The following is a 13,515-nucleotide window of genomic DNA, read 5'->3' as shown; positions in this document are numbered from 1 at the left end:
TATATGGGGCCATTCCGACCCGTTTTAGTGGTAAAAACAGGGAGTTGATTTTTCCCCCATTGACTTATAATGGGGAAGTCGCGAAATTGACCTGACCTTAGGTCACCGACATCAAAATTCCGAGATATACAAATTGTAGCTACTAATGACCTAATAACATCCTGCGACTTTCAAAGGCCTCCGACATCTACTGTAGCTCTGGCACGGTGACAAAGTTGCAAAAAAGTGACTTGAGGTTGGGTCATTCAAAGTGACCTGGTGACCTGACCTTAAAAGTTAGGAGGTTCAAACTTGCACACCATGTGTAAAATTGATGAGAGAATAGTCATACCAAATTTCGCGGCGCTACGCGCCGCGGTTTTCCCGCTATCCGCGAAAAACCTCAGGGGGGGCGGATATCCGCCCCCCCCCGTCGGTGCGCGGGCTAGGGCTGTTTACTGCAAGCAGACGGCAGCCACCGAACACGAGATTACGGAAAAACTGAGCAATGCTCTCGGAAGCACATCACCTTGCATCGACATATGCATAATTATATAACCCTTTCACGTTACAGCGTGGCTAACACATTATCGCAGACGCCTACAGCAGGATTATGTGAATGAACCATCGGAGATAACTCAGTGGCGGAAAAGAGCCAACGCAGCACATGACAGTTCAACGAAACTCTGCGCGAATAGCCGTGGAAGACACAGGCAGATAACGAGAAATCACCCTTCTCACCAGGCGGGCTCCTCACCGAAATAAGCGGGGACGGAGCCCTGCTGCCTTTTCAAACCAATGCAGCACATCCTACCAGCAACAGTTATTCACAGCTTGGCGGAGAGTGCATACAGCGCAGACATACAGCACAGGCGACATGCAGACGATGCGGAGAATGTTAGTGAAATGCCGTCAGGATACGGGTGGAATGGGAGGGACAGCTCGCAGAATAAAACGGCGGCGGCTAAATTACACTCACAGCCGCCACAGTACAGCAGTAGAGTCAGATTACATACTTTTATATATCTCCTAGACTAAATAATGCCTAAAATAGTACTACAGTGTGTGGAATATGCCTGCTGTGGTTACAGAGTACAGTCAAAGACAGATACACAGCCCTCAGCGACATTGTTGTCGCTTCCTTCACGGCACGACGCATCCAACCAATGCAGCATTCACTGGGAGAACGACGCGACCCCACACGAGACGGCGCCGTGCCCGGCGGCGGTTTAAGTAGTTTTCAATCACTCCACGGCCACATGACAATACATAGTATATAACTCGAACACAAAACGTCCACATTTCTGCACTTAAAGCTTGGTCGCTGGGCTGACCAGTGATCAGTAGTCAGGACAGCCCTTCGTTAATACCAACTCACTGCCGCCCTGATCACTTCACATATTGTCAGCGTTGTGCACTTGCTCTTCTGTGTTTCGTTGAGTACTTGTCAGCAAAGTTTGGTCTATCTCCTGCCGCCACAGCCCGACAGCCTCGGTCGACATTCAACTGCGGCACGATCCGACCGCAGGGCTGCAGTGCTTTTTCAATCACCTGCTGCCATCAGCTTTATTCCAAACGTAACGAACCCTTCGTTATTATTTGGCTTCTATACATCAAGCTCTAGAATTTCCAGATGCGCCCGAAATAGCAACGCTTCATTGTGCCTTAGAGATCTTGACTGCTTAACGCGCATATTGCATACCTAATCGCTCTTGGCGGGTACCGAGGGACCCATTCACAGAGAGTGCTACGTAGTACGTACTCCCCCATCACTGCCTTACCGGGGTGAGCGACTCTCCGCTGCCGACCGCTGCGGTCCCGGCAGAGACGCCTCACAGGTTATCCAGCATCCGGCTGGCTGCCAGTTCGACGTCCCAGTTGAAGGAGCAGAGCATGGCCTCGCACTGCGGCTTGGTGGCCAGGCCGAGTCGGTACAGCCGGTCCACCTTCAGAAACCGGATCGCGCCCTGGATGTTACCTGCGGGAGGGAGGACAGGGGGAGGGTTAGTGACGGGAAAGGTGTGGGGAAAGGTGGCGAGAGGTGTTCATTGTTCAGCACTGCGTGTTTGTGAATAGGAGAATATCCCAAATGGTGATAGAAACCATGACTCAAAAAGCAGTTGCGACTAAAGCCTACAAATAAAAGACACTAACATGTAACGGGTAACAATCAGTGATCACTGTGTGGTGCACATGCGACGTGCAGCATCAGTGAACGAACGTGCCGTACTGAGTGCAGAACAGTCCATCATTTACATAAGAGTACAACATTCAGTCGCCTATAGCAGCGGCTACACGGTTCTGAACACAAACTGAATATCTATTATAGGACAAATTGGCGTATTGTTGAAACTCAACAAGCAATAATCCGAAATGAGATAAAAACAATTAACAAGGCGGGAAGAACAGATTGATTGGCAGCATTTGTTTTGTCTCATCACTCGACATCGTGAATGAGTCCAGCCCCCTCGTCAGTCATCACGTGTGCCCTGCAGTCCCCAATGCCTACAGCCACCCTGCCGACACTCTGCCTCCCATGACCGACGCCTCCCCACCCCGCTAGCACAAGGTAACCTTTCTCCGCCCCGCCGGCCCGGGTGACAGCCTGGTCCGTCCCCGCCGGGCCCCCCAGGTCAAAGTCTAGTCCGTAACCTCCCCGCTACCCCAGGTCACAGCCTGCGTCCGTCTGCCCGTCCCATTCGACTTGGACGACAGTCTGTGTCTGTATCCCCGCCCGGGCGACATCTCCCCTCCCCGCCCGGCCGTCCCGTGTAACCTCTTACCGCCACAGGTGTGCAGCGCCGTGCGCACCTCCGACACAGGCACCCCGGGCAGCTGCTGCAGCACCTCTCGCACCGCCAGCGGCACCTCGGCCTGCGGCACACGGGCAGGGCAGTCCGAGCGACCGTCAGCGGGCGCAGCGGGACGGGGCGGTCCGGTGTACCCGACCCCACCGCCACCGGCCGACAACCAGACCAGACTAACGCTACACAGGCTGTCCATCACAGTGTCAGGTATAACTGTGCCAGGTTCATGCGCTATGTCGTGCGCATATAATCCAGGCAACGTCTAGTGCCAACTTCCGGCCAAACCAGGAACCAGTGAGCATAAAACAAAGACGAAATGAACCAAGAAGTAAACAACTCAGTGTAACCAGCTTATCGACATTTGCACATCCCATGCAGCTATGATACACACCAGTGCAGTTGCAAGCCCACCTTTTTATGAGGAGACGTGGCGGCGGTGGTGTGCGCGCGGGCCGCGGGGGAGGTGTGGGCGCGGGCAGCGGGGCTGGAGCCGCCCTGCTGGTACTGGGTCGACTGGGGTGACGGTCGGCCCGACTGGAACGGTCGAACCTAGCGGCAGTACAGTCGGACGGTCCGAGACGAGACCGGTGAATAAGAGGGACGGACTGACCGAAGGATAATAGACGGGGCTGATAGACAAGAGAGACAGGGCTGACAGAGCATAGCTACGAGATCGACTTATGAACCAAGAGGGGAAAGAAACAGCGAAATATGGCTACACTATTGTGTCCACTGTCCAGCCAGGTAGCAGATTAATATCAAGACATGGATCCATGTTGGCCAGTGGATCAACTCCACTGAACAAACCACTGAGGTCTCGACAAATAAACCCGACTAACTGGGTCGATTGCACACCAGACATCATCAAAGCAGCCGCCGTCACCAGTCGCAATCACAGACGGCCATCAAATTTGCAGACCAAATACACTCAGTCATAACCCAATTACACATAATGTATCGCTTTTTAAGCGGGCACTGATTGTTACGCCTCAATTGCAGCGCGGTCAGAGCAATCAAACCACCATCAAAGAGCGAGTCGTTCGGCGGGCGGCGGAGCGACGTCAGAGCTCACACCGCAGACAGACGGACCCCAATTACACCAGACCGCTGTATGTAGGCCGGCGCCAGCCACGCAGTCGTTACACAGACGAGCTTGTTCAAAGGTCATATGTGGTACCCGCCCGAGTAGAAGTAAGCCACATCAGAAGGCCCGAAACGGTGCCGCTGAATTACATTGCACCTATCAAATCCCAAACCACATCATGACACGACGGTGTTGTGTCTGAGCTGTGAGGCAGGACGCACCTGGGCGGTTTTGGTGGCGCTCGGCGGCGCTTTCAGCAGCGGGTCGAAGTCGGCCAGCAGCGCCGGGCTGGGCAGCTCCCGGGCCGGGGAGGGAGTTGCCAGGGAGGCCGGACGCGGCGCCGCCACCGTCGGCGTCAGAGTCTGCAGCGAGCCGTAGTGGGGCGCCGACGGGGAGAAGTTGTCCTCAAAACGGCTGAAGGGGAGGAGGTGAGGGTGAAATGGCCGGCCAGACGGAGACACACGGACAACATGGAGACGAACAGACCAACGGAAAGCAAATACAAAGGAGTCAGGGCGTGAACGGATCATATTGTTTGGCTTGAACTGTATCCGGCTTGATCAGAAAGTAGCACTATTCAAATACACAGCACCCACTACCACTCGCCACACGCTGAAAGCAACTCTGCTGGTTAGTTGTAGAGTCCAAACTAACCCCACATCCCTCTCAAAAACTACTTCACCAAATCCCTAGCACTAATCCCCTTCAACCTCCCACCTTCCCCGCCTCCCCGCCCCGCCTCACCTGGCTCCCAGTCCGGCCGTGTGCAGCCGGTGCAGGCTGGCCGACTGCTGGCGGTACATATCCGCCAGCGGCGCGGGAGGCGCCGGCGGCAGCGCGCCCGCGGACCGGCCCACCTGCGCCCGAGCGATCAGCTGCAGGTTGCGGCTCACCAGCTCGGCCTGCAGCTGCGGCGTCGCTGTCGGACCGGACGGGAACGACATGGTGCCAGAGGTGGAGGCGGCCGGCCGCGGTGGCGCGCCCACCACCGCCTCCAGGCGGGAGAGCATCTCCGGGCTGAGAGTCGACGGACGCACAGAGGGCGACCCAGCGGTGGGGGCGGCGGCGGGGGCGGGACTCACCCCCAGCGGGCCGGCCCCGTACGGCACCACAGCCGTCTCCGCTCCGAGCCGGTCCTCCCCGTCCGCCGCGCAGGGCCGCGGGGTGAACTCGATCCCCTCCTCGCCAGAGTCGGGCACCAGCTCCTCGGCCCGCGGCGGCGGCAGCACGATACCGGACGTGTCGAACGGATCGTACTCCCCCGGACTGGAGCAGGTGGTCGGCTCCGCCGGCTCCGCGGGCCCGGCGCCGCCCAGGCCGAGACGCTCGAACTGGGCGTCCAGCAGACTGGTGACGCTCTGTATGCGGTGCTCGACGGGCGCGGCCATGCCGCCGCTCGGGGTGGCCGACTGGGCCGGCTCGGCTCCCCACTCGGTCCGGCCCGCCGCTGGCGGGTCCGACGGACGCCTCTGGTCGTCAGAGACCGGCGGCGGCTGCGGCGGACCGGGCGCCGCGCCGCTCGAGTCTGACAGGGTGCTCGGGGTCAGGGAGGATACTGACACGTCGTCTCGTGCCGGCTCTGAGGAGCCGCCGGGGGCCGGGCCGGCCGTCTGGGGCGGCGGCGGGCGCTGCGGCGCCACCCGGGTGTAGCCGCGGCCGTGCTGCAGCTCGTACCGACCGGTCGGCTCCGGCGGCGGCGCGTAGTAGATGGGTCGCTGGCTGGTCTGGCGCGACTCGGGCGGCGGCAGCGCCGGCACGTTCTGGTACGTGGCCAGCTCCGACTCCTCTGTAACGGGGATGGCAACATTAGCGAGATTGCAGGATGGCACTAAATAATGTGCGTTTTCAACACCTTATCGTAATATGGCCCGTAATTGTCATTGAACAGTCGTGTTCATTGAACACAAATGATTATCTTGACACACTAACAATCAGCTCGGTTACCCTACACCACAGATTCTGTCACTGGACCCTTCTCCGATGCCCAGCATCCTCCTCCGGTGACCCGCACTCACCTGGTATGTCTCTGATGTCGAGCAGGGAGCCGGTCGGATCAGACCGGTCAGCCGGAGCGGTGGCCACGGCCGGCAGGGGCGGAGTGCCGCTGCCCGCTGTCCTCGACCCGCTACCGCCGCCGGCCCCGCTGTCCAGGTCGATAAGGAGGCTAGGGCTGTCCCCTCCCGGGCCAACTCCGCCTGGGGAAGAGCAGAACAATTACTTCTCACACTAACTAGCTCAAAACAGAACAAATTAGCAACTAATAATACGCTGAGATATTACATAGCATTGTCAAGTAACGTTGACAGCTGCAGCTGGTAAGGAAATGTTGCAAACATTGCCAGCTCAGGACTTCAACTCACCATAACCTAGTGCCCACAGAGCATCAGGTATGGACACATTCACTCTCCCTCAGCCCCCTGTCTTCCTCCCTCCCGTCCCACCGAGCGCTGCCACTGACCTGCTGCAGGCGCCGGTGCCGGTTCGACCCGCTCGTGCTGCCACTCCTCTGGCGACCAGTCGTTGCTGAACTTGCTGTAGTTGTACTGCTTCTGCTGTCGCTTGTTCTTGGCGAGGGAGGACTGGACGGGCCGGATGGGCCGCGCGCGGGTCACCCGCTCGTCGCGGATGTCGGGCGGCTCCAGCGGGTTCCGCAGGTACACTTCGTCGATAAAGGCGGGGCTGCCCCAGGTCTGACCCATCGGGGAGCCGTGACCTGTCGCAGAGGGGGGGGGGGTGTCAGTGGAGGGCGGGGCTGCCCCAGGTCTGGCCCATCGGGGAGCCGTGACCTGGCACGGAGGGAGGGGGTCAGTGGAGGGCGGGGCTGTCCCAGAAAAAAAATGCGCACGGTGCTCTTCGGAGACTAACAGTATACTTCTGAATTCCTAGTCGACACAGACTGGCCGGTATTTGTGAAGGAGATCCCTTCCCCAGTAGCTACAGAATCCAACCAGTGTTTGCGAGGAAGTTTCTCGTTGACTAACACGTGTGTGTGAGGGAGTTTCCCATTAACTGACCGGTGTGTATGAAGGAGTTTCTGAGCGGTCGACTGATGTCGTCCTGGTTGCGCCGTCTGAACGGCTCGACCACCTGGTGCGGCAGGAAGCCGATCTCCCAGCTGCTCTGCGACTGGCACTTCCACCAGAAATTCTCCGCCCTGGGGGAACAAACCAAAACATCAGCTACGTGACAATAATATAGATCTCTGCGACTGGCAATTCCACCAGAAATTCTCCGCCCTGGGGGAACAAACCAAAACATCAGCTACGTGACAATAATATAGATCTCTGCGACTGGTACTTCCACCAGAAATTCTCCGCCCAGGAGGACAGCCAAAGGCGTCAGTACGGCACGATAGCTTGGTATGGTCAGCACTTACTTCCGTTCAAGATGCAGGGACATCGTGAATTGCAGATTTGCGCATCTCTAAAGTAACTATGCCGGCATCCAAACGACTTAGAGCACCATCTTTTTGTTATTTGTCAGATCAATGAAATTATATCACATCACCGTTTTCCGTATATCAAAGGAGCCATTCTAAGCTTAACCAGAAGTGCAGCAGGAATGTTCGTCATATAGGAAACTTCATCCGAAAAATGCGGACAAATGTCCAAGAGGAAACGGGAAAACGTGTGACAACAATCTGAACAGAAGTCGGAACCGAGGTAAACCAGCCAGTGCCCGAGCTGCCATGACTGAACAGTGAACACGAGTCCCCCAGTGTCCACCCCGTGTCTCCGCCGGCTTAAGCCGCCCAACAAGGCTCCACGGGCCATTCGACTCACTTGCCGTCGATGATGACCAGCTCGTCGTCGGTGTGCACCTCCAGTCTGCCCTCCTCGTGGTAGTCGCGGCTGGCCTTCATCACCGCCGGACGGGTCTCCTTCAGAAAATCCACCAGCGCCGCGAAATTCGGCCGGTCGGCCGGCCTGCCGAGAAAAGCGATGGGAGGAGTTAAATATATCCAGATTATAGACGGATGACCGAAACTATTGACGTCGAGTGGAACTAAAAACGGAAAGATCTCACGTTCAAAATTGATCGGGCGATGTTATAGACCAGACAAGCGAAGCCAGAAACGAAACAAGCGAAGCCATCGTCCTTGATCTACAGATCTGCATACTTCAAAACCCATCACCCACTGCCGACTACTTAAGTGCCTGTACCTGTGCGACCAGCACTGCAGCATCAGCTGGTAGAGCTGGTCGGAGCAGGCGTCCGGCTGCCGCAGCCGCTCCCCCTCCGAGTCGATCTTCTGCAGGATCTGGGCGCCGTTCAGGCCGACCCACGGCTCCTCGCCGAACGTCACCATCTCCCACAGGGTGACGCCGAACATCCACACGTCTGGGGGAGCGGTAAAGGGTCACTGATCACACAGAGGGAGTCACACCAACTCCCACAGGGTGACGCCAAACATCCACAGTCTGAGGTGTGTGTGTGTGGGGGGGGGGGGGCAAGTAGCGTTACAACTAGTAGATATAGATAGAAAGAGGGGTAGATATGAAGATGAATAAGAAGGATAGAGAGGAGGGCAGAGAATGATAGTATTTACGCCCCATCCCCCTCAAAACATCCTACGCCTCTCTTCCACCACCATTCTTCGCACATCCCCCACAGCCACGGACCTGAGGCGTGGCTGAACTGGCGCGTCTTGAGACTCTCGGGAGCACACCAGGGGAACGGCACCTTCTTCTGCTCCGTCATGACGTAGCAGTCCTCCTGCAGCGGGATGGCCCGCATCAGACCAAAGTCGCCGATCTTCACCTGAGGGCAGGGGGTACGGCGTAAGGTGAAAGAGCTTAGAGGTCAGGGGAGAGAGTTCAGCCAAGTGGGGCTCACAGCAGGGGCTGGGCAGGCCGGGACGGAGAGTCCCGAACAAACTAGAATGGCGATGTGGAGCATGTTATAGTTTACAGATTGTTGTTACATGCTGTTATAGTTGAGAAGATAAAGAAGAATAATTGTGTATGTAGCATAGACCCATATTGTAACTAAATACATCTTCATATGCCTACGAATTAATCGGGAGAATATCACTGAACAACTGAGCCATTCACTCGGTACTAGAGCCATTGAGTGTCTGACACGCGAGTGAGCTGATAGCGGATCATCCAATTTCACCATGGCGCGAGTAGAAGCAATATCGACCGCCTGAATGGCGCAATCACGGCCGATACGGGCTCAAGGCCGCACCTACGGTCCCGACCCAGTTCTCCGGTCTCTCTCGACAGGAGGGAGGAACATCCTCCCCCCGGTGGGCACTGACCCGCTCAGCAGAGGGACCCGGTCCCTTCCGCCCCTCCCAGTCAGAGACCCACTCTCCCCCGGTGGACACTGACCCGCTCAGCGGAGGGACTCAGTCCTTCCCGTCTCTTCCGGTGACGGATAGACTCACCCTCCAGTCTCCGCCGGTGGATACTGAATACTGAGCCGCTCAGCAGAGGGACGGTTCCTTCCGTCTCTCCCGGTCAGGAGACCCCTCTCCACCCTCCCCCGGTGTGTACTGGCCCGCTCAGCAGAGGGACCCGGTCCTCCCGTCCTCCCAGCCAGAGACCCACTCTCCGCGGATGAATACTGACCCTTTCAGCGGACGGTAACAGCACGTTGCGGCAGGCCAGGTCGCGGTGGACGAACCGGCGCGACTCCAGGTAGGCCATCCCGGCCGCCACCTGACGCGCGTAGTCCGACAACACTGTCGGCAATGACCGTAACGGAGAGTGAGAGGGGCTGACTGACAACACTGCCGGCAACGGACCATAAACGGATAGTCAGAGGGGTACTGACAACACTGCCGGCAATGGACCATAAACGGAGAGTCAGATGGGTACTGACAACACTGTCGGCAGCGGACACGTCAGAACGTTAAAGACCACACGGCAGGAGCGGAAAACCGAGCCATAGTACAGACTACCGACATCGTCATAAAAACGGAACATAGGAAAAACACAATGAGACAGACTACCAAGGCAGAAACAGGTAGCCAAACATATAACCAGTAAAACGCCTTTTGGGCGAAGAACGAGCGAGCGAGAAAGTGAGCCCTGCACGTGCGGAAGGGCGATGGGGTACTTCCAACGGGCTTATGCAAAGCACCCTTCTAACCGGTCGCTAGCGGTGTGCCAAATTTGAACGCAATCGGCCTAGCCGTTCCTGAGATCTGGAAGCGGCATTCTGCACGTGCGCACGTGCAAACGGGGTCCAAAATGACTTTTGCACGGCACCCTACTAACCGGTCCCCAACCGTGTACCAAATTTGAGCGCAATTGGCCCAGCCGTTCTCGAGATCTGGAAACGCCCCCTGCACGTGCGCACGTGCAGTAGCACCCTAACCGCAACACATGGGAATGCATTGCCTGGTGGGTGCCTACCTGTATGCCAAGTTTCAGCGAAATCGCCCCAGTATTTACCGAGTTACTGAAATGGGAACAAATTTGGCACCTCTTCTTTTTTGTATTTTGCACGTGCAGTGGGGGTCACTCACATAGATCAAGAGTATCCGACCTCTGGAAGAAGGGATGCAGCTACCCTATAAAAATTACCGCAAGACAATCGCTCAAGCCGCTGCTGAGATATGGGCCTCTCAAAATCATTAGTTTTGCAAAACTGCTTGAACACCCTTGACTTTTCACGTGGCACGTGCCACGACGGTCACTGAGATGTATCAAAAGTAGTCAATTACGGGGTAGAAGGGATGGGACTACCCAGCAAAAAAGACCGCAGGCAAATCGGTCCAGCGGTTGCTGAGATATAAGCCTCTCAAAAGCGTTACAGGCCGGGCCGGGCCGGTCATACTGAGATTCGTCCGTTATATTGAAAAGACTTCGCTTCGCTCGCTGCGCTCGCTCGCTCGTAACAAGAACGACGAGACACGGAGCTGACCGGGCTTTGCGCGCTCGGACAGAGCCGAGTGCCGACCGACACTGCCCGAACGGAGACACGGTATCAAGCACTTACAAACGCCACGACAGGAACAGCCAGGCACGAGTTGGATTACCAAACAACATCGTTCCTATACCTAGAGATATCAACGGCACACAACCCTGCTTTTTCGATAACAGCATCTCCTTAAACGGTTATTAGAAAGGGTTGAAGAGGTCACTTCAGATTAAGATTAGCGGATAAGAATTTTAATGCGACACCATGGCCTCCGCAATATTTCCCAGCGTGATAATGCCGAGATTACGCAAACAGTCGGTGAGCATAAACATCATTGCATGATAACTCGTCAGAGCAGCTCTGTTCTTCACGTTGGCTTTATTTCGCACGAACGTTTCATTAACTATCAGTCATGCCACGCCTGTAGTGTCTACCGTAAAGAATGCATTCACAGAGGCACCAAAGAAGAAGCACGGTACATCTACCTCAAAGACAGCATCTTTTACAAAGCTGCCAGTGTCTGGCCCGTCACTCACCGCACAGCGAGATACGACAAACCTGTTAGCGAGATACGTCAGATCTATTAGCGAGATACGACAGATCTGTTTCCTGACATAGGTACTCACCGAGCAGCGAGATACGACAGATCTGTTTCCTGAGGTAGTCCTGGAGGTTTCCCAGGGGACACAACTCGGTCACCATCATCATCGGCTGGCCGAGCACCACGCCGTACAGACTGCAATAACACAACGATAAGGCCGGGTCAAAAAACAAAGCGAGCCGGAACATACATACAGGACTATCGCTAGTAAAGAAAGCTTGATAAAAAAAACCACCGGGGAAAACAGCCAAGTGTCCTGTGTCGGACATATTCATTTGCCAGCAAACATCGTTTGATATGAATTACCAGATGAACATAACGCATCCCATCGTGAGTCGTAGGGGCTGTATTGAGCTCAGAGTCATCCAGCGCCATCCATTCAGTACCTACATACTTCTCGATCGAGATCTAATCGAGAGTGATCGATCCCGATCGAGATTTGTTCACTGAACGTAACATACTAGCGCAAGCCTCGTGCCCTGTCCACCAAGCCCACTGTCCCGTTGCCACGCACTCACGTGACCAGATTGTGGTGCGTCAGTTGGTGCATGGCCTCCACCTCCTTGACAAAGTCCTCGAACACGCCGGCCTGGTTGAGCACCTCCTGTTTCAGGACCTTGACGGCGACGGGCAGCGAGCGTCCGGCGTGGTCGCTCCACGCGCCGCGGCGCACCACGCCGAACGAGCCGTCGCCCAGCCGCTCGTGCAGCGCCAGGTCCTGGCGGTGGAGACGGGGTGTGACCGACGGACGGGGACGGGGACGGGGACGGAGTGACGGAGCGCAGGGAGGGGCAGAGGGACAAGACACACTATGTGGAACACAACAGCACACGCCAGATAGGTGTCAAAGGCAGCGACGAATCGTGCAAAAAGTAAGACAAACGCAGGAATGTAACTATGTTACAGTTAGCTTGGGTAATTATCACATGCTACCTAAATATGAATAGGCGCTGATGTACAGACTCCACCGACGCGGTGGTGCCCCCTGCGCCCCATTATCGTCCCACCTTCTCCTGTATGAGGCAGGTGAGCCGGACGGTGGGTGGTGACAGCGCCGGCTCCTGGCCGTCGGCCCCGGCCGCCGGCTCGCCCTGCTGCTGCCCCGCCGCCGCCGCCGCCGCCGCCGCCGCCGGCTGCTGGGGCCGCGGACGGAGCGGGATCAGCCGACTGATGAGGTTGCGCCGCCACTGCTGCTGCTTGCGGCGGCGGACCGCCTCGATGAGCCGGCGCGCCGCCGGCCGGCCCAGGCCCGTCTTCTCCAGGTCCTCGGGCCGCACATAGTCAAAGTGGGAGAGCCGGGTGACCTGGGATGGACACAGAAGCTGTCAGCACCGGCCGGGGCACACAGTTTAGGCTTGTGACATACCCCAATGACCACAATTCAAAATGACGAAACACTGCAAAATAATGAACAGATCCAACCAGGAAAAAGCACATAATGCTGACTATTGACAACCAAACTCGAACTCCTGCAGTAGCATAATATGTTTAAGATCATGTGCATCAAACCCAGAAATGTGAGGGCATATATGGGCAAATTAAGATATTATCAGTATTTGTAAAATATACCTAATTGATATTTTCACCAACTGACACAAAGTACACATTCCAATCAGTTTAAATTCACACCATCATTCAGAGCAATGAAACTTGCCTGTAGCTCATCTCTGATTCTTGTATAGAACCTTTCAAGTTGAACTTCTTTTAGAACTTCATACAGCCACTGAGCCTCAGCTTCTTCTGATTCAGCCATTTCATGAGGTATTCTTGGCCACCTTTTGTCTAACTAAGCAGCATCTGCTGAATAAGAAAAAGTCAGTCAAGCCAGATATGCGCATACAGCAAAAATACTAACTGTTTTATCAGCAATCTTTGACTTAAAGATAAGGTCTAATCTACAATTGTGGCACTGTTGATATAAATATGAAACAACAGAAATTGTTGGTTGTAAGTTAGGGTAGGTTGCAGGTTTGTAGGTTTTAGGTTGTATGAGTAGGTTGTAGGTTGTTAGGTTGTAGGTTTGTAGGTTTGTAGGTTTGTAGATTGGTAGGTAAGGTCAAGGTTAGGTCAGACTTGACTATGTTTTTTCCTATTATTTGTGAGACATGTATCATTTTTGGATTCAGGATGTGAAATAATGTAACATTGTGAGAAAATTATCCTTGAAGTTT

The 13,515-nt window shown here is 55.5% G+C and overlaps 1 protein-coding gene across 1 annotated transcript; it reads right to left on the bottom strand.

Annotated features, from left to right (window-relative positions):
• Positions 1-420: 420 nt before the first annotated feature.
• LOC122380355 (activated CDC42 kinase 1-like) lies at positions 421-13,143 on the bottom strand. Its single transcript, XM_043363441.1, has 16 exons — positions 12,999-13,143; positions 12,352-12,648; positions 11,863-12,062; positions 11,370-11,479; positions 9,447-9,559; positions 8,493-8,631; positions 8,034-8,211; positions 7,653-7,796; positions 6,885-7,024; positions 6,329-6,583; positions 5,886-6,065; positions 4,615-5,656; positions 4,092-4,284; positions 3,198-3,335; positions 2,763-2,853; positions 421-1,957 (listed from the first exon to the last, which is right to left on the bottom strand). Exons 1-16 carry the CDS (start codon positions 13,095-13,097, stop codon positions 1,812-1,814), a joined length of 3,465 nt encoding a protein of 1,154 aa, XP_043219376.1. The 5' UTR covers positions 13,098-13,143; the 3' UTR covers positions 421-1,811.
• Positions 13,144-13,515: the final 372 nt, after the last annotated feature.

This window comes from Amphibalanus amphitrite, unplaced genomic scaffold (genome assembly GCF_019059575.1).
Source record: "Amphibalanus amphitrite isolate SeventyFive unplaced genomic scaffold, NRLGWU_Aamphi_draft 000096F_arrow, whole genome shotgun sequence".
NCBI lineage: Eukaryota > Metazoa > Arthropoda > Thecostraca > Balanomorpha > Balanidae > Amphibalanus > Amphibalanus amphitrite.
The sequence above is the reverse complement of the archived record's forward strand: the minus strand, read 5'-3'. Positions and strand labels throughout refer to the sequence as shown.

Excerpts from the sequence above, each read along its gene's own strand:
- LOC122380355 (XM_043363441.1), bottom strand. The coding sequence starts at position 13,097 with ATGGCTGAATCAGAAGAAGCTGAGGCTCAGTGGCTGTATGAAGTTCTA. Across the intron at positions 12,063-12,351 it reads CCTGCCTCATACAGGAGAAG|GACCTGGCGCTGCACGAGCG; the intron begins GTGGGACGATAA and ends CTCCACCGCCAG. Across the intron at positions 8,212-8,492 it reads CCAGTTCAGCCACGCCTCAG|ACGTGTGGATGTTCGGCGTC; the intron begins GTCCGTGGCTGT and ends CCGCTCCCCCAG.